This window comes from Ctenopharyngodon idella, chromosome 16 (assembly GCF_019924925.1).
Source record: "Ctenopharyngodon idella isolate HZGC_01 chromosome 16, HZGC01, whole genome shotgun sequence".
NCBI classification, from domain to species: Eukaryota; Metazoa; Chordata; class Actinopteri; order Cypriniformes; family Xenocyprididae; genus Ctenopharyngodon; species Ctenopharyngodon idella.
Genome location: NC_067235.1, coordinates 18,615,001 through 18,635,762, shown reverse-complemented (window position 1 = coordinate 18,635,762; position 20,762 = coordinate 18,615,001). Strand labels below are relative to the sequence as shown.

The 20,762-nt window shown below is 37.0% G+C and overlaps 1 protein-coding gene across 3 annotated transcripts in view; it reads right to left on the bottom strand.

The window, feature by feature from the left end:
* The window catches only part of tsnare1 (T-SNARE Domain Containing 1), a 196,022-nt gene that overhangs the window by 94,487 nt on the left and 80,773 nt on the right, over nucleotides 1-20,762 (bottom strand). For all 3 annotated transcript variants that reach the window (XM_051864836.1, XM_051864835.1, XM_051864834.1), the window contains exon 9: nucleotides 4,280-4,352. In XM_051864836.1, coding sequence (XP_051720796.1) covers nucleotides 4,280-4,352 — 73 coding nt within the window. The remainder of the gene's footprint in view (nucleotides 1-4,279; nucleotides 4,353-20,762) is intronic.

Below are 20,762 nucleotides of genomic sequence, written 5' to 3'. Positions count from 1 at the left end.
TACCATTCGTAGCCGCAGAATCAAATCACCTCTTTACGGAATTAATAGGCGCACTATGTACACAGACAACCTTAAGCAATGCTTAAGCAGTAAATAAACAGCAGGATCAGTGCTGACTGCAGTAAGACAGATGTAGCAATACAAGCACACTTGAGGAAATGTTAACATGGAAGTAACATATACACATGAAATTGCATTTTCCCGGCTACACCAGACAATTCATAAGCGTGTGTCTCAGAATACTGACTGTTTCTAAAGCAACTGGAGCATCTAAAGGTAGCTGCAGTGATGCAATGACTTTACCAAATTGGTGATTGGCATTTTTATTTAGATGGCGGGACCTATTCCGCCATATTACAGGTTGCACTTTCTCTCATTCATAGTAATATGAGTCCACTGTCTTTGTACATCTAAAGTCTTCGACAAATTTTAATACATTTAAAATGCATTTTCACCAAACACTGGAAACTGAGTTTTTTCATTGCATACAACAAGGCATAAATAAATGATTATATTTTAATTTAGTGGAGTACTAAATTTTAGAAAAAAAAAAAAAAAACATTATACATGTAATCCCAATGCCAAGCTGGTGTTCATAAGTTTTGCCTCTTTGTCGCCATCTCTGTTTGAAACCTGCAATTGCAGTTATTTGCGGAATTATCATCTTTACGTGGGTTGTGCATCAGCACGGCTCCACAGCGCGGATGAATCTAATGTTTGCTGTCAGTCACCACATTGGTGTGGATACTGTACTTTGGAATCACAGATTTTACGTCTTGGAAGTATGATCAAAATAAGAATTTTCACTGGAAAATGTCATCTGAACAAGTAAGTAACATGTCTGCCACTTTTGTTCTGACCAACTATGGTAAAAAAGCATTACAATAAATTGCGGCACCAATGGTGATTAAATCTAATGTTCGCTTAGCTCGGATCACGTCAAACCGTGCAAATTATTATTACTGTTATACTTAGTTCTCAAATTGTTAATGTTAACAACATCAGTATTGCGTGACTATGTGTATTTAGTGTGTATTAGCGTTACCTGTAGATTTCAATTTCTGTAGCCACTCCGCAGTCCAAAGTCTTTTGCTTTTGACTAAGAGTGAATCTCAAGTTGTTACTGATGATTGTCATTTGGACATTTCTGGATTACAATCCGCAATCAAAATTATAAGATTAATTGTTTCAGCTGCTGTGAGAAAAGGTTATAAATGATCTGCCACCTGTAGCATCCTCCACATGTCATATAGCCTACTAGCTGGGACTCGTTGTTTATGTAAACAGACGTGACGTAATGACGCAAAGACGAATGGCTGCATGCTTGAATTTCCCGCAGAAACCCACCAGTACCATTTGAATAAGAAAACATTATTACAAGCTTACCATTGTGAATCGGGCTAAGGTAAGGAGATAGTTTTGAACACTGGCTGATTAAGTACTTGCTCAAAAATTGATTTTGGATCATTTTTAAACAAAATTAGTTACAGACAGCAGCTTTAAATAAACTTCACAAATTAAACATGATTGCATGCAATGAAATCAAGTTGTGACAAAATGTTCAAGAACTGTGTTGAATATTAGCTCATTTTAAATAACTATATTTAAAAACCCGCCTATAAAAATATACAAAAATGTACTAAAAATAGGCCTATACTAAAAATATAATAAATATACTAATTTAAAATAGTAAAAATATTGTAAAAAAAAAAAAAATTAAAAATAAATGGTGCCTTTCATAGTAATTCCATATTCCTGTTTGTGCATGTGCATTTGTCACTGGACTACTAACAGCAACTAATAGCACAGCATGACTAGTTTCATTCAGGTATGCCACGACGTTGTTATGCCTTTGTCACAGAAGTCCACCTTTCCATAAAGCTGTGCTAAAAGCACCAATCCTATAACTTTTTGCACCTGTTTACTTGCCTCCTCTGTCCTATCCCCCCCTCCACCCTCGGCCAACCACAGAGACTTTATTCACACCCACCTCCTAATAAACATCCTGGGTACAATGGAAAAGAGCAATTTAGCCATTTCTATTTCGGGCTCTTTAAACTCTAATGGACTCTTAGCATAACAGAAATGTGTCACACTTCATACAAAGAACTGCATGCTTTTGGAAACCTCAATCTCTCTACATTCACTGAATGAATGTTAGAATAAACAGACCTCAATGCAATGCATTCTGGTATCGCCTTATCGACAAAGGGTATTTGAGGGTCAAAATTAGATACAGTGGCATCATTTTGTGAAAAAGTATCAGGATAACGCTTAAGACACCTATAAATGTAAACCAAATAGGCTTGGTTTTGGAAAAGAACAAATGAACAAAGTTTGCAGTGGAAGAAAAACAGAAAATGACAAAATAAAGTAACTAATATGAAAATCGTAATGCGAAGCCCCAAAGAAGCACAGAAGAATACAAAACAAAATATAGAGCACCTACATCCTCAAGTGTCCTTCTAAAGGGCAGAACGGCATTATTGGGTGGTTTATTGTATATTGTGCATCCCACTAGAATCTAGCTATTTCGCTAGTCATAACTTGTGATAACCTTCAGCATGTCTGACATCATTTCCCTGTGTAAATGTTAAGTGTCCATGCGAGGAAGAAGTTGGGGACTAGGAAAGTTTCAATATCCCTTTTCTCTCGTGAACTTCTTATTGTATTACTCTTCCATTTTCTCTCCTTTTTCCTTGAGAAGCTGTTGTGTTGTGACCGTGAGAGTGTTAAATTAGGATGAAGAATGTGCAAAGCACATCCTTAACCTCTCCTAAAGGAATCATAGTATCTTTACTCATCTGCCCTGTTGAATGTACAGTACACACAGGATTAATTAAAACAGCCAGAGGAAAGGACACAGTGCTGGATGGGTACCAATTAGAACAGGAATGGGCATTGTCCAACAGAGAGGCCATGGCTAAGGGTCTATGATCTTATATAACCATTTCATAATCAGCTACAGAAAATCTATTACATTTGATGTTCTCAAACACATGCCTTTTATAAACTTAAGTGAATGAAATTCTTATGTGTGCTCAAGCACAGCAATCTGTGATCAACAATACATGGGAAGAACAGGAATGAGTGGAGCGCACAACAAATGTACAATTAGAAAAATCTTTAAGGGATAGTTCACCTAACAAATAATTTATTCATCTTTTGAAACTCATACTGTATGACTTTGTTTCCAGGTTATGTTACTTCAGCAGAGAAAAGGCAAAATAAAGTGATTTAAAATAGGACTAAATTGCCCACATCACTGTGTGTCTCCAACACCTGAGACAAATGCTCATGCATTACATCATCACTTGTGGGCGGGGTCACATATAGTTTACACCCCCAAGATTTGTGAAATATCAGTGACACAGCTTTTTGTTTTACAGTAACATTTACCACTAAAGATCCACTGAAATTAAAATTCTTGGCTGATACAGATGAACTGATAATTATTTTATTATTATGGCTACATTAAAGCTATTGTGTATTATTTGTAGTATTTATATACAGTTATTTCTAAATAAATTAAAAATAAAACACTAAAAATTAAAATCTATTAATTTAAATGCTAAAAGTGAATTGAAGCATAACAACATAATGTGAAGTGCCAATGGATATGCATTATGAGATTTGCTAAAGATTACATTTAACTGTGTTATTAAATTATTAGTGTTTTTAAAGATTACTTTAAGTGTAAAGATAATCTATATGGAAAAAATATGGAAAATGAGAAGGCACAATTAGATGTCCAATGTCAACTGATACCAATAGGAATACAAATACTTTAATAATAATAAAAATAATAATTTAATTGTTTCATTGTTCCCAACTTGGTTTAGTTATAAATTTAACAAACACAACTGACTGCTGACATGTAAAAGATGTTAAAATGTCAATTTAGGCTAAACATTTTTTTGTAAATAAGTAAGCAAAATCCAAATTATCCATACTCTCTACACATAACTAGTGACTCAGTTCCTGAATCATGCTTCCTCTGTCTTTATCTGCCTGTTACCTATAAACTGAATCTTGGAGGACCTTCTCTGATCTTAGCCTCCTCTGGAGGCCTTGCGCTGTAGAGACTAACTGTCATGTATTGAGCTAGTGAAGGTGATGACTTGTTTTCTCCTCTGAAACTTCACCTCAGCACAGCAGGGGATTATAGGATGGATATGTGGGGAGAAGTGATTATCAATAAAAGGCCAGACAAACAAGGATGAGTCAATAGACTCTTAACTGGAAACAAAGAGTCACAAACACACAAATAAGATCTCACCTATGGTGTCTCCTTGTTCATGCACCATGCTGGCCAAGTCCTTCATAATCTGATTAACGTCCAGCATGTCTCTCTGCAAAAGCAAAACAAAGGTTGCAGCTCAGAGGTGAGTCAAGCAAACATCCTAGTGCTCTAAAGAGGCCTTTTATGCAACCTCAGTGTTAGTTTGTAATAAATTAAACAACAACAAACGCAACAGAGCAGTTAAAAAGGAAAGAGGTCTTAATGAACATCAATTACGCATTATCACACACAGTAGCTGATGCTTGTAAGTGGATGCAGATCAGCTATAATAAGCAAATACTAACAAAAAAAAAGTATATCTCATAACTATATCTAATAGACTATGTCCATTGGTTTTAAAATTAAACTTAAATGAAAACATTGTAGTTTAAAACAAAACAGAACTGAGAAAAAAAAAAAAAAAAAAGTCTCTCAAACAAACTAAAATAAAATAAAAATAGCCAAAACTTGGGTAGCCCTTAAATACTAAAACTAAATGAACTGAAACTCTAAAAAACTAAAACTTGGTGATATAGTGAAACTAAATTAAATAGAAAATACAAATTGAAAATAAAATTAAAATAAATTTAGATTAAAAATTCAGAACTATAAAAGGCCCATTCATATCAGAGACGGTAAATATAACGATAAAGATATAGCTCTAAAAATCATTCTAAATACAAAGAAATAACAGAGTCCACACCACAACTATAATGATAATGGCACTGAGAAACTATATAATTATAATATGTTTAATTTATATAGTGCCTTTCCCAAGCTCAAGGATGCTTTACAAAAGCAGTAACATAATAGACAGTCGATTCACATAATCATAAACAGTCATTTCATATAATCAATTAATCAGTTAAGTGGACAGTAGACATTTGCCCAGTCCGGAGATAGAAATGATTGCATTTGCATATCATGGTACAATTATGTACAGAAAACAGAGATACAAAACATGTCAATAAGTATTTGAAATCTCTTTCAGAACGATTTTTTCTAGCTGATGAATGATAGAAAAAATTTTGACAGCCAATCAGAATCCAAAGAGCTTGAGCATTTAAAGTGACAGACGAACAAAACTGCAACATACACTTAAACAACGATATCGTCCACTGGTGTTGGGGAAAGTTACTTTTAAAAGTAATGCATTACTCCCTAAAAAAGTAACTAATTGTGTTACTTTTTATGTAAAGTAAAGCAATACATTACTTTTGCATTACTTTTTCTCACCTGGGCTAGGCTTGGTGTTTTGTTTTGTTTGAAAAAATTCTATTTTTGTCAAATGTAAAGGCCCTTTCACACCAAAAGTGAAATGAATAAGCTTCAGGCTGATCACAAATGTGATATTTATCTAAAGTCATTTTTGCTTATTAGTGTTGTTGAATTGGACCATTGAAGGTCGGCAGCAAAGACATTGGTTAATAAAGTGAGATTAAATACATGAAGTATATGTTTGATTTAATATATTTAACTAATGCAAGTTTGTCCGATATTCTGAGATTACATTTCACTGTTTTTATTATTTGATGAATACTGAATCTGTTTTTTGTGCAAGTGAGATGAGTAAATGCTCAATAGCCATCATGTTCACACAGCGCACACAACGCCTCTGCACTTACTACTGATTTCTCTCAACATGGGGACAGGAGAGCTGTCAGTCAATATGGGAAAACAGTAACTTGCATTACTCATTTGAAAAAGTAACTCAGATATTTTGTAAATTTAAAAGTAATGTTACTTTACTAGTTACTTGAAATAAAGTAATCTGATTACGTAACTCAAGTTACCCCCAACAATGGTGGACAGTAATACAATTATCGCTATGGTTATCTTTATACTTATTCTTGGTGTGAACGTGCCTTTAACAATCCTGAAATTTGCAGATATTAACATTAATATTTTATAATTTAAATAAAGAAGTTTAGATGCTGTTTTTTTCAATAAATGGAGAATCAAAGTTGGTATAAAGAATTGTGAAATACTGGTGTAGTTATTGATGAATGAAAGTATGCTATTGTGACAATACTATCATAATATACTCAGTCATATGAAAAACATACAACATGGAAAAAAAAACAGTTAAAACCAAACCTCTTTCTCTAGTGCTGTTTCGTGTCAAAATTCCTTCTACACAGGCCTGAAGCAACATGGAGTCTCCTAAACCCTGAGTCTATCTCCTGCTCACAGGCCTTTTTGTCTCCATACACAACCCCATGCAAGTGCAGCTGGGTCAGTGGAGCTGAAACCATTGAGCCATTCATCACAGGTGTCTGCAATTGTTTGGGAAACTGGCAGCCATCCTGGCTCTTGGCACAAACCGTTTGGCCAGAGCCAAAATGGCCCCTTGCAAATCACACATTACTAAAGAGTTTCTGCATTTTTCTCTCTCTAGTTGTCAACACCATCACAGAGCAACATATTTATTTTACCCACCAAAGAGTTTGTGCAATTTATATTTAGTGTAACGACAGGACGTGGAGTGTCATTACGCTTGATTAGAAGGGGGGAACTTAAAGCATGGTGAAGAAGAAAAAAACAGCATACACAACAAGTTAGAGCAATCATAAGTTCATTTACTGTAATGTTCAGAATAGTAAACACCTCTCCGTGGAGCTGCATCCCCTTTGAGAACTGGGTTTGTAGCTAACAGGCACTGAATCCAGAATAAATCAAAGCACAAAGTCATACCGGCAAACACAATTCAACACACTGAATGAAGTCTGGGGGAAAAAAAGTCTGATGAAATATGAAGAAATTACTCAAATGACCTAAACAAACTTTACAGTACTAAAACTTCCAGACAAAATAATTTCCTGTATTATCTATCAAACATAATGACATCTGCCTGGCCAGGATATGCATATGTAACGGACGTAGGCCGATGGGAGCTGTGCGTGTAAACCTCACTCCCCTGATCTCAAGAGGTGCTCTAGCGACTGACAGTCTTTAGCCTCCTTGTTAGAGCGCCCACCTCCCATGCGGACGGGCCCGGGTTTGCGTCCCACTTGGAGTGGGCGGTGCGAACTAGAGGAGCTACATTGGTGCCGTGACCCAGATGGGAGTGAGGATTGGGGGGTTAGTGTAACGGACGTAGGCCGGTGGGAGCTGTGCATGGAAACCTCACTCCTCTGATCTCAAGAGGCGCTCTAGCGACTGACACTAGAGACTGCAGTCTTTAGCCTCCTTGTTAGAGCGCCCACCTCCCATGCGGACGGGCCCAGTGGGGGTGCGAACTGGAGGGGCTACACTAACTAACTAACTGACTGACTGACTGACTGACTAACTGACTAACTAACTAACTAACTAACTGTCTGCCTGTCCGTCGGTCACATTTTTTTTATTTTTTTTATTATTATTTTGTAACAATATAAAAGTCTTTACTGTCACTTTTGGTCAATTTAGTGCATCCTTGCTGAATAAAAGCAAACATAATGATGTCAAACATAATGAAACTCAAACTTTACTCATACATGATGTCAGCCTGCTGAGATATGCACACACTACTATGGATGGATGGATTGGATGGATGGACGGACGGATGGATCTACATCTGAGACTCACCAACATAAATAAATAAACCTATGGCTTCTATCCATTTGACTAAGTAAAGATGCACATGAGTATGTTTGAGTTCCTTTATATATAAAAGAGTGAGACAGTGACGTATTGATTTTGAGAGCACGCTGTGCCCTTCTGCCCAGGGGGAGTCTGGGTAGCCCTGGGGGCTGAGGTGTGCCAGTTTACATCATTTATAAGGGTTATAATAAGAACACAGCGTTCCAGAGCTCCCTTATGACCCAGAATCCACAGTTCTTCTTCATGTTACCCTTTCATGAAGACCCCAGACAGCGCCACTGTCCCCTGAGACTGTGTGCAGACGAGGTGGCTCCAGAGACGGCCAGTGCCACTTTGAGTAGTCAAGTGGTCAAAATGCGGTTCAGTGCTTGGGTAACATGAGCCAATGAAGCAGTTGGAAGTTTCACAGCTGTAACTTGCAGGCCCAGGTCAATCCGGGAGATAGATCTATACCAAAACTATAACAACTTCTTTTGCTTATGTCTCTGGCTGAACTAGCGGGTAACCACTACTATTTTCAGTAGCCGATAGGAAGTTTATTTTTCTTTCCACACTGGCAAATAGTTGTTGTTGTTTTTTTCCTTTAAGCATAAATATATATAGACAGTGCTCAGCGTAAATGAGTACACCCCCTTTGAAAAGTAACATTTTAAACAATATCTCAATGAACGTAAACAATTTCCAAAATGATTACAAGACTAAGTTTAATATAACATCTGTTTAACTTATAACATGAAAGTAAGGTTAATAATATATCTTAGATTACACATTTTTCAGATTTCCTCACATTAGGGTGATGCAAAAATGAGTACACCCCATAACAAAAACTACTACATCTAGTACTTTGTATGGCCTCCATGATTTTTAATGACAGCACCAAGTCTTCTAGGCATGGAATGAACAAGTTGGCAACATTTTGCAACATCTATCTTTTTCCATTCTTCAAGAGTGACCTCTTTTAGAGACTGGATGCTGGATGGAGAGTGATGCTCAACTTGTCTCTTCAGAATTCCCTATAGGTGTTCGATTGGGTTCAGATCAGGAGCCACTGAATTACTTTCACCCTGTTCTTCTTCAGAAATCCAACAGTGGGCTTAGATGTGTGTTTAGGATCACTGGAAAATTGCATGACGACCAAGGGCACGGAGTGATGGTAGCATCTTCTCTTTCAGTATAGAGCACCCATGGACGGCACCCATGCAAGCCATTCCTCTGCAGTGTACGCCGTATTGTGTCACAGGAAATAGTCACCCGAGTTGGCTTTCTACTTCTTTAGATAACTGCAGTGAACTTGTATGCCAATTTTCTTCAACCCTTCTCATCAGAAGATGCTCCTGTCGAGTTGTTAACTTCCGTGGACGACCTGGACATCTCTCTGTGAGATGGTCCTTCTTTTTTAAATTTTTGTACCACTTTTGCTACAGTATTCTGACTGATAAGTAAAGCTTTGCTGATCTTCTTGTAGCCTTCACCTTTCTGGTTTAAAGAAATTATTTTCTTGTGACATTTCTCTTCCATGAGGTGCCATTGCTGACAGCATGAAATGGGAAGGGGTTTTAACACCCTTTTATAGTCAACTGTCTGCTGGACACCTGTGTAATGAATAATTAGACTCACCTGTGGTTGAATTCTTGTTAAATTAGACATTTGTAGTCTAAAATTTAGCTTTGCTCCAGAGACTTTCAGTACTCATTTTTGCATCACCCTAATTTGAGTAAAACTGAAAATTTTGTTCTTAACCTTATATTATTAACCTTACTTTCATGTTATAAGTTAAACGGATGTTATATAAAACTTAGTCTTGTCAACATTTTGGAAATTGTTTTTGTGTAAATTTGATTTTAAAATGTAATTTATTTCTGTGATGGCAAAGCTGAATTATAAGCAGCCATTACACCAGTCTTGTCACATGATCCTTCATATTCATTCTAATATGCCGAATTGGAGCTCAAGAAACGTGTTGTAATTAACAAAATTGAAAACAGATATGCTACTGTATATAATATATAATTATATAATATATATTTTTTAATGATTCTTTGATAAATAGAAAGTTAGAACATAATTTATATGAAGTATAAATCTTTTGTAACATTATATATGTCTTTACTGTCACTTTTGATCAATTTAATGCATTCTTGCTTAATAAAAGTATTAATTTCTTTTTAAAAAATGTTAAATGTTACTGACCCTAAAGCTTTGAATGGTATTGTAAAAATATAGTTACTATAGAGATTAGCTTCTATTAAGTATGTATGTATGTATGTTTGCATTTATTATTTTGCAATTCACAGAATATGCTACATTTACCATTTTCAAAATATAAAATACAATTTTCCATTTTTTAAATAATGACATTGGAAATTTCTGACAAACAAGAATTGTGCTTGAATTTCATTTCCGAAACCTAGCCATCTTAATGTTCACCAGAACACAGTCCAAGAGTCATGTGGGTCAGATCGATGCTCTTTTTCCTTGTGCTGCTATTAAGTTGCTCGTGTCAAACATCATCCTGTTTTTATTTAGAAAACTAAAGATGGAGACAGAGATATAGGGAGAGAGAGCGGCAACACAGGTCTGATAGGACTCAAAGGGTCTGCTTTTGTTTCATTAGATACAAAATGTCAGACATCTGCTGCGTCTGACACAAGGGTCTGCGTTGCACCACAAACGCACACGCACTTCAGCGAGAGACGCTGACAGGAACCGTAGCAGCCACACAATTAAATGTGTGGACTGATAAGGCTATAGATGTCATGGAAAAAACAGACTCCCAAACAGAAGATGACTGACACTTCTATGAATGCAACATGCCAGGAAGTTTTGCAGGAGCACAGACTGACAAGAGCAAATGTGAGAGTGACTGTATGCCATCACAAGGCCTATCTAAGGCAAGAAAAGGAAAACTCAGAGAGAGAGAGAGAGAGACAGAGAGAGAGAGAGAGAGAGAGAGAGAGAAAGAAATATGTGAAGGAAAGAGAGGGATAGTAGAGCTGTAGTGATATACCGCAGGGCCACTGAGGTTTCCCAGTGAATTGAGAGATTATTTGTGGTTTGTGTCCACTTTAAAATAGCTGACAGGTGATGGATGGACAAAATGTGTGAAGTTTTGTGAAATAATCTTATAAAGTCCAATATCTTTTATCTCTCAAGTCAAAAGAGAGCATTCTTGTGTCACTAGTAAAAGATGCACCACAATTACTGCTTTTGCAATCCCACAAATTACCAGCCGATTAAAACTTTTTTTTTATTAAAAACTAAAGAAAGAAAGAAAGAAAGAAAGAAAACTTTTTTTTTCGAGTACCGGCCTGAGTGACGTAAATGGGGGCGGAATTCCTTGTACGGGCTCTCCCGGAAGGGCCGTTCGGGTTTACGGAAGTCATCAGCAGCGCTGCACAGATCACAGGACTGCACGAAATCAACCATGTCACCAAAGAAGTGTGTTTTTGGTTGTGAGGGAAAGATAACCTTGCTTTACCACGCATTACATTAGCTATTAAAATAACCATAGAAACTAATAGTTGCAATCACTTTTTTATTGGTTAAAATGAATGGAGAATATCTCGTGTTTTTCCGTGGCTGCTCGAGCCCTCAGGATCTGCGCTTATGGTTTCATAAACAAAGCCCAGTTCTACGCTGGATTTACAGATCATTTGAAACCGAAAGATGGAGCGATCACAGCGATAATGATCCCGGTCATGTGTCGGAACCGCAGGTGGTGAGTAAAACTGCTTCAAATGTCTGTTTTGTTGGCAATAGGTGCCTAAGTGCATATAATGTAAACAACACGAACGTAGTGAATTCATAAATTCATTATTCATCATTCATACGCTATATTCATTATAGTGATTCAAAACTTATCCATGGATAATGCGATGGTGTATTCCGTGTTTAAATACAGTTGTTTAGCTGACTATTGATAGCTTGTAGACGATCTCTACAAAAAAGCTGCGCGTACTCGTGACTCTAGCTCCGCTCACAGGACACGCCTCCAGGCGCTCGGCTGTTTTCGGAAATACTCGGTACAGCGTATGTATCTTTTATAAATATGATTAAACTAAAGATTTTTTGTGGATATGAAGGATGCACTACTACTCTATAGGTACTCAAGATTAACATGAGATTGGCAGAAACTGTGTGATACCCCCCTTTAAAGATAAAAATCAAAAATTATAAATGTTGACAAGGCAACAACAAATAAAATAAATAATATTGGCCTGGTTTCACAGACAGGGCTTAAATTAAGCCAGGATTAGGCCTTAGTTCAATTACAACCTTTAAGTAGCTTTTATAAATGTGCCTTAGGAAAAAAAAAAAAAAAAAAAAAAAACAGGGGGTACTAAGTACTAAAATTACTGAAACTAGTACTAAAATTACTGAAAAAAGAAAGAAAAAAAAACTATATAGAAACATTTAAAAACTAATAAAATGACAAAATGACTCTAAATAAAATTTAAATGAAAACTGAAAATATAAAAATAAAAGCAAATTCAAAAATATGAACAAATACTATAATGTCATAATACTAAAATAACACTGGATGATAGTGCCGAAAAAATCATGGAGTTTACACTTTGGGAGATTAACCAAAAAACTGTCTATTTATAGTTGTCTCTGCATATTAAGCTTGGATAAAGTAGAGAAAAGTATAAAGAGAAAGTATTTCAACAGTGAAACAAAATGACACACATTACTTTTAAAATACAATATAGGGCTGCAGTGGTTAAAGCTCAGGGCTGGTAATTGAAAGGCAAGGCACTTAACCCCAGGTTGCTCCAGGGGGATTGTCCTGTAATAAGTGTATTTTTAGTCTTTCTAGATAAACACATCTGCTAAACGTCTCCTTTAATTGAAAGTATACGCTATTATTGCTAAAGCTAACACAATGAGGCAGCTCTAAACAAAATAAATGTCTCTTAATAAAGAATATATTGGCTTCGGTTTGAGTCTCTGTACACCCTGTGCAGTCCTGGCACCGTCATTGATAAAAGGTTATGATCTAAAGCAAAGGGCCCAACAAAATGACTGGGCACAGGCTCAAAATGGCTTTCAGGACCTAAGGGCTTGAAACATCCCTATGGTTCTGCTCACAAGCTTAATAGGAACAATATTATATATATATATATATATATATATATATATATATATATATATGTATAGCACAGGTGAGACCTGAATATCTCATGTTGCTATCTGTCTTTAAAGTTTTTTTATACCTTGCCAATTTAAACATTCAACCGTAAGATGCGAAAAAGAACTCGCGCGAGCTGTGAAGAGATTTGTGTGTACTCGTCCGAAGCGCGTACATGGAGAGCCACGTCACAGCGCGCAAATACTCTCGTGCAAATGCTCTTTCAAGTCTTGCACCTGAACGGACAAATTCAAACAAAAATTATGTCAACACGAACACGCCCATATTAGCGAGTATCCTAACAAACATAGTAGGTTATGTCTTAAGAGAAAAACGAGACAGACAACGTGTAGATCAGTGTGCTGGATCTTTGAATTATGTCTTAAAGGGACAGCAGTCTAATATTCCTGCTCTCTGTTTTTAATGTTAATGAAATGACATAAGACGAAGAAATCACTCACTACTCTTGACTGAATAGCTTTTGACACTTCAATAATGTTTAATCTTTATTTAATTTATTCAAAGAAGTTTATAGGCAGTGTTATTTTATATTTGATTACTTTATTCAATTTCTGTATCTGAAAAATATATATCTACCCCTTTACAGGAAATAAGAATGGGCCACATCCAGCATGTCTGAAAGAGGAACACTTGAAATAAAATAGCCTGAGGTGAAATCAAAGTCTCTTATATAGAGGTGATAAGCTCACTGCAGTAAATATCAGTTGTGGTCAAGCAACAATACAGTGTTTTTATACATTTATAAGAGCTGAAATGTGCCCTGGATGATGCTGACGTGTTACGCAGGGTGAAGATAATGTGATATGACTACCCTCTGTGTTTCTGATTTCATGTCCTGAACTAAACGCAGCATGTATCAAAGCTCCCTTGGGGCTAACAACCTGAAATCTCCATATTTAGAAGCTGCCAGCTGGGCGTGTGTAACTCCAAGAGTGAGTTAGAAAGTATAGCGTGAACTGCGTATGATAGAATGAGAAAAAGAAACCTAGAACAGTCAGTTGGTGGTTGATAGCTTCATAATAGCTTGCGAAAAACAGTGTTCGCTCACACTGCTAGACAATCAGCTCTGAGAGCTCTGACCATCAGAAATAAGTGAGTGAGAGCACCTGTAGTGAAAAAAACCCCCCGACAAAATCAGTTTTGAGGGACAACACATTCCCAAAAGACAACTTTCATCCTGCGACACCATATATTTTTATATACAGGTGCTGGTCGTATAATTAGAATATCATCAAAAAGTTGATTTATTTCACTAATTCCATTCAAAAAGTGAAACTTGTATATTATATTCCTTCATTACACACAGACTGATATATTTCAAATGTTTATTTCTTTTAATTTTGATGATTATAACTGACAACTAAGGAAAATCCCAAATTCAGTATCTCAGAAAATTAGAATATTGTGAAAAGGTTCAATATTGAAGACACCTGGTGCCACACTCTAATCAGCTAATTAACTCAAAACACCTGCAAAGGCCTTTAAATGGTCTCTCAGTCTAGTTCTGTAGGCTACACAATCATGGGGAAGACTGCTGACTTGACAGTTGTCCAAAAGACGACCATTGACACCTTGCACAAGGAGGGCAAGACGCGAAAGGTCATTGCAAAAGAGGCTGGCTGTTCACAGAGCTCTGTGTCCAAGCACATTAATAGAGAGGCGAAGGGAAGGAAAAGATATGGTAGAAAAAAGTGTACAAGCAATAGGGATAACCGCACACTGGAGAGGATTGTGAAACAAAACCCATTCAAAAATGTGGGGGAGATTCACAAAGAGTGGACTGCAGCTGGAGTCAGTGCTTCAAGAACCACTACGCACAGACGTATGCAAGACATGGGTTTCAGCTGTCGCATTCCTTGTGTCAAGCCACTCTTGAACAACAGACAGCGTCAGAAGCATCTCGCCTGGGTTAAAGACAAAAAGGACTGGACTGCTGCTGAGTGATGAAAGTAAATTTTGCATTTCCTTTGGAAATCAGGGTCCCAGAGTCTGGAGGAAGAGAGGAGAGGCACACAATCCACGTTGCTTGAGGTCCAGTGTAAAGTTTCCACAGTCAGTGATGGTTTGGGGTGCCATGTCATCTGCTGGTGTTGATCCACTGTGTTTTCTGAGGTCCAAGGTCAACGCAGCCGTATACCAGGAAGTTTTAGAGCACTTCATGCTTCCTGCTGCTGACCAACTTTATGGAGATGCAGATTTAATTTTCCAACAGGACTTGGCACCTGCACACAGTGCTAAAGCTACCAGTACCTGGTTTAAGGACCATGGTATCCCTGTTCTTAATTGGCCAGCAAACTCGCCTGACCTTAACCCCATAGAAAATCTGTGGGGTATTGTGAAGAGGAAGATGCGATATGCCAGACCCAACCATGCAGAAGAGCTGAAGGCCACTATCAGAGCAACCTGGGCTCTTATAACACCTGAGCAGTGCCACAGACTGATCGACTCCATGCCACGCCGCATTGCTGCAGTAATTCAGGCAAAAGGAGCCCCAACTAAGTATTGAGTGCTGTACATGCTCATACTTTTCATGTTCATACTTTTCAGTTGGCCAAGATTTCTAAAAATCCTTTCTTTGTATTGGTCTTAAGTAATATTCTAATTTTCTGAGATACTGAATTTGGGATTTTCCTTAGTTGTCAGTTATAATCATCAAAATTAAAAGAAATAAACATTTGAAATATATCAGTCTGTGTGTAATGAATGAATATAATATACAAGTTTCACTTTTTGAATGGAATTCGTGAAATAAATCAACTTTTTGATGATATTCTAATTATATGACCAGCACCTGTATATATATATATATATTTTTATATATATATATATATATATATATATATATATATACACATATATACACACACACACACACACACATACATACATACAGTGCCCTCCACAAGTATTGGCACCCTTAGTAAATATAAGCAAAGGCGGCTGTGAAAATAAATCTGCATTTTTTATCCTTTTGCTCTTTCATTCAAAAATTCACAAAATTCTAACCTTTCATTGAAGTAAAACAATTGAAAGTGGGGGGAAACTTACATTATGAAATAAATGTTTTTCTCCAATACATGTTGGCCACAATTATTGGCACCGCTAGAAATTCTTATGAGTAAAATATCTCTGAAGTATATTCCCATTCATATTTACATTTTTTAGCACACCAGGGTGACTAGGAGCATGAAATTGTCCAGCCATGACTTCCTGTTCCACAGGAGAACAAACATGAGGAAACACAAAGGCCAAATTCCCTTAATCATTCATCACAATGAGAAAAACCAAAGAATATAGTTCTGATGTGCAGCAAAAGATTGTTGAGCTTCACAAAATAGAAAATGGCTATAAGAAAAAAAGCTAACACATTGAAAATCCCCATTTCCACTATCAGGGCAATAATTAAGAAGTTCCAATCAATTAAAAATGTTACAAATCTGCCTGGAAGAGGACGTGTGTCTATATTGTCCTAATGCGTAATGAGGAGGAAAGTTTGAGTGGCCAAAGACTCTCCAAGGATCAAAGCTGGAGAATTCCAGAGATTAGTTGAGTCTTGAGTCTCAGAAAGCCTAAAAAAATAAATTATCAAATAGCACCTACATCCCCACAAGTTGTTCGGGAGGGTTTCAAGAAAAATCCTCTGCTCTTATCAAGAAACAATCTCCAGCATATTCAGTTGTCAGACAAGACTGGAACTTCAAAAGGGACCGGCTTCTATGGTCAGATGAAACTAAAAAAAAGAGCTTTTTGGCAGCAAACCCACCAGATGGGTTTGGTGCACACATGGAAAAAAGTACCCCATGCCCACGGTTAAATATACTGCTGGATCTTTAACCCTTTGACGCGTACGATCACACCGGTGTGATCAGTCTGGGCTGGTCCCTGGAGCGTACAATCACACCGGTGTGATTAGAACGTTCAGTGCATCACGTGATCAACTGCCAAATTCAAATGTGTGCACGCGCTTTGGCTGGCGCTAAACCAGAGACGGACGCGCGCAGCACTTTTCATATATCACAAATATGCAGTGTTTTCAACCACATAATGTTTATTTTAGGTTGCAGACATTTAAATACACATGAGTACTAACAAAACAATACATTTAGAGTTTGTAAAATACACATTGATGTCTATGGAAGCGGCAATAACAATCCTTTCCATAATAATTAGACGACACATTTTATTCATATCAGATACACATTGTGTATGTAACTTTAAAGTTTGCTGTATTCTTCTCCCAGTTCACTGGCCCACTTACTTTCATGTACTTCGGGAGAAGTGGATGAATTTGCGTGTTGTAAATCCACCAGATCCGATTCTTCGTACTGCTGCGCAAACTAACATGGCGGCGCCCATTGCACATATAGCTCAACTAACACGATCGTTATAAAGGTGTTTAAACAGCAAAACACATCCACTTGCACATATTTGTCAATCGGAATATCAGATCTTTCATGCTATAGTTAACAAATTTGTGAATATTTCGAATAAAAAAAGAAAAATCGCCTTGAAAAACTCACGTTGGGGGGTCAGTCAGAATATTCTAAACTTACGTGTGAAAGGGTTAATGTTGTGGGCCTATTTTTCTGCTGGAGGTCTTGGACATCTTGTTCAGATACATGGCATCATGGATTCTATCAAATACTAACAGATAAAAAAAATCAAAACCTGACCGCTTCTGCTAGAAATCCAATAATGGGCCATGGCTGGATCTTCCATCAGGACAATGATCCAAACAAACATCAAAACCAACACAAAAATGTGTCACTGAGCACAAAATGAAGCTTCTGCCATGGCCGTCCCAGTCCCCTGACCTGAACCCTAAAGAAAATGAGTGAAGTGAACTGAAGAGAAGAGAATATATATATACACACATATAGACATGGTCAAGACAATCTGCTGTTCATACTGAGAATCAGAATGGGGAAGAAAGGTGAGATGTGTGACTTTGAATGTGGCATGGTTGTTGGTGCCAGACAGGCTGTTAGTATTTCAGAAACTGCTGATCTACAGATATTTTCATGCACAACCATCTCTAAGGTTTACTAGAATGGTCCAAAAGGGTGAAAATATCCCCTGAGTGGCAGTTCTGTCTGCAAAAATGCCTTGTTGATGCCAGAGGTCAGAGAAGAATGGCCAGACTGGTTTGAGCTCATAGAAAGGCAACAGTAACTCAAATAACCACTCATTACAACCAAGCATTTCTGAACGCACAACACATCCAACCTTGAAGCAGATGGGCTACAGCAGCAAAAGACCTCACCGGGTGCCAGTCCTGTCAACTAAAAACAGGAAACTGAGGCTACAATTCACAGACTCACCAAAAATTGACAATAGAAGATTGTAAAAACATTGAATGGTCTGATGAGTCTCGATTTCTGCTGCGACATTCAGATGGTAAGGTCAGAATTTGACGTAAACAACATGAAAGCATGGATCCATCCTGCATTGTATCAACGGTTCAGGCTGCTGGTGGTGGTGTAATGGTGTTGGGGATATTTTCTTGGCACACTCTGTGCCCCTTAGTACCACGTGAGCATCATTTAAATGTCACAGCCTACTTGAGTATTGTTGCTGACCATGTCCACCCCTTTATGACCACAGTGTTTCCATCCTCTGATGGCTAATTCCAGCAGTATAACTCACCATTTGCAAAGCTCAAATCATCTCAAACTGGTTTCTTGAACACTACAATGAGTTCACTACACTCAAATGGCCTCCACAGTCACCATAGCTCAATCCAATAGAGCACTTTAGGGATGTGGTGTAAAAGGAGATTCACATCATGAATATGCAACCGACAAATCTGCAGCAACTGCATGATGCTGTCATGTCAATATGGACCAAAATCTCTTAGCAATGTTTCCAGTACCTTGCTGAATCTATGCCATGAAGAATAAAGGCAGTTCTGAAGGCAAAAAGGAGGTCCAACCTGGTACTAGCAAGGTGTACCTAATAAAGTGGCCACTTTATCATTAAGTTTTGGTGGTACAGGATAAAAGTCGTTTGAGTGACATTTTGTTTATGAGTCTGGTCTGTCAGGGGAGCTAATGCGTGGGCGAAACACACAAATGAGGAGAAGCACTGGAATATCAGATTATGGCTGTATCATAAATCATCACAGGTACTGTCATATCTACAAGACATAAAAAGGCAACATGCCCTGTAAGACAGACAATTCTTCACAGTGGTGGTACTATTTTGTCTGCATTCTATATCTCACAGAGATAATTGACCAGTCTATGATGTTGCCTTAAGTGAAGTTTAATCAACACAAAAATGACACAAAATGGACTTGAGGGTTGAAGAGATATGTCTGCGTAAACACTTTCAAGGCCTGCAGACCCAATCTATCTGTCAGACTGCAAATTCATTATATCATACACGATAAAAAAATAAATAAAATATTTAATGTGACATTATATTATATATATATATATATATATATATATATATTACAGTAAAATACCATTGTAAACAGAATGGAAAATTATAAAAAGAATGGGAAAGTATAAAATATATGATTTACATAAATATTGTTGAAACATTTTATGTAAATTAAAATACCTTAAAAAGTCACCTTGGCCAATATATATGGCAGAATTTTTGGGTGGGGGTTTATCAATTTTGATACCATAGCAAAAAACTGTTGTAATGCACACCCTTTAACTATTTAAACATATTTATATTTGAAAAAAATAAAAATAAATAAAGTTAACCCCTTAGCATTCCTAAGGACTCTTTTGAAAGGTATATGTTAAAAAGGTAATGCTAATAATAATAAATAAAATAAATTCGTTCCTTAAATATCTTATTAAATACTGCTTTAATTAGGACACATGCAAAGACTTCTCTACGTCTTTGACTGGCCATTGTTTTCACGCTCTCAACAGAAATGTGATTGGCTATAATGCACAATGCTGCAAAACGTGTTGTAAACAAAAACACAAATAAGCCTTAAGGTACTACCAATACTGCAGAAAGACCCCCTACAGAAAGAAATGTCAATATTTTCTACAATGAATTACCAGAAAGCACATCTACTACTTTTTACCATAACTTTAACAGAAGACAGCTGGAGAACAGAACATTTCTTCACACAGCAAAGCACTGGTGTGGTAATTCAAATAAATGTAGCTATCATTCAAACTAAATAATTTAATACTAAGCAATGCTATTTGACACCCCGATTCTTTTGTGGCATTTTATTAAAGGCTCTGCAGTGTTGAATCGCTTTCTGAAGTGCACTGCTTACTTCACTGCCACATCGTTGCACTTTTTAAATGCTATATGAAATACATATGCTGCAAATGTGTTAGTCATCATTTGCTTGAAGCACTTGTCATTACGCTAGTCATCCATCCGTCCACCCCTGCTGCACGTCTCCTCAGAAGCCCGTCACCCAAATGGAGCCTACAGCTGTTCTACCTTTCCAAAATGCCAGTCTACCTCTCACTCAAACTCTGAGACCAACCCTGTGTGAATGCCACAACGTCTGCATCGCCATTTACTGCCGTGTTTCATGTGTGACCGTCATGTTTCGGTCATGTGTTTTCTTTTCTTTTCTTTTTTTTTTGGCTGTTGCTAAAGACTAAATCGTTGGAAAGAAAAATGATCTATAGCTTATACCAAATAAATAAATATGTGTGTAGTTAAATGTGTTTGTGTGTATCTATCTATATCTATGCATATATTACGATTTATATACATTTCTTATTTTAAAATGTTATATTTCTGTGTCTTCAG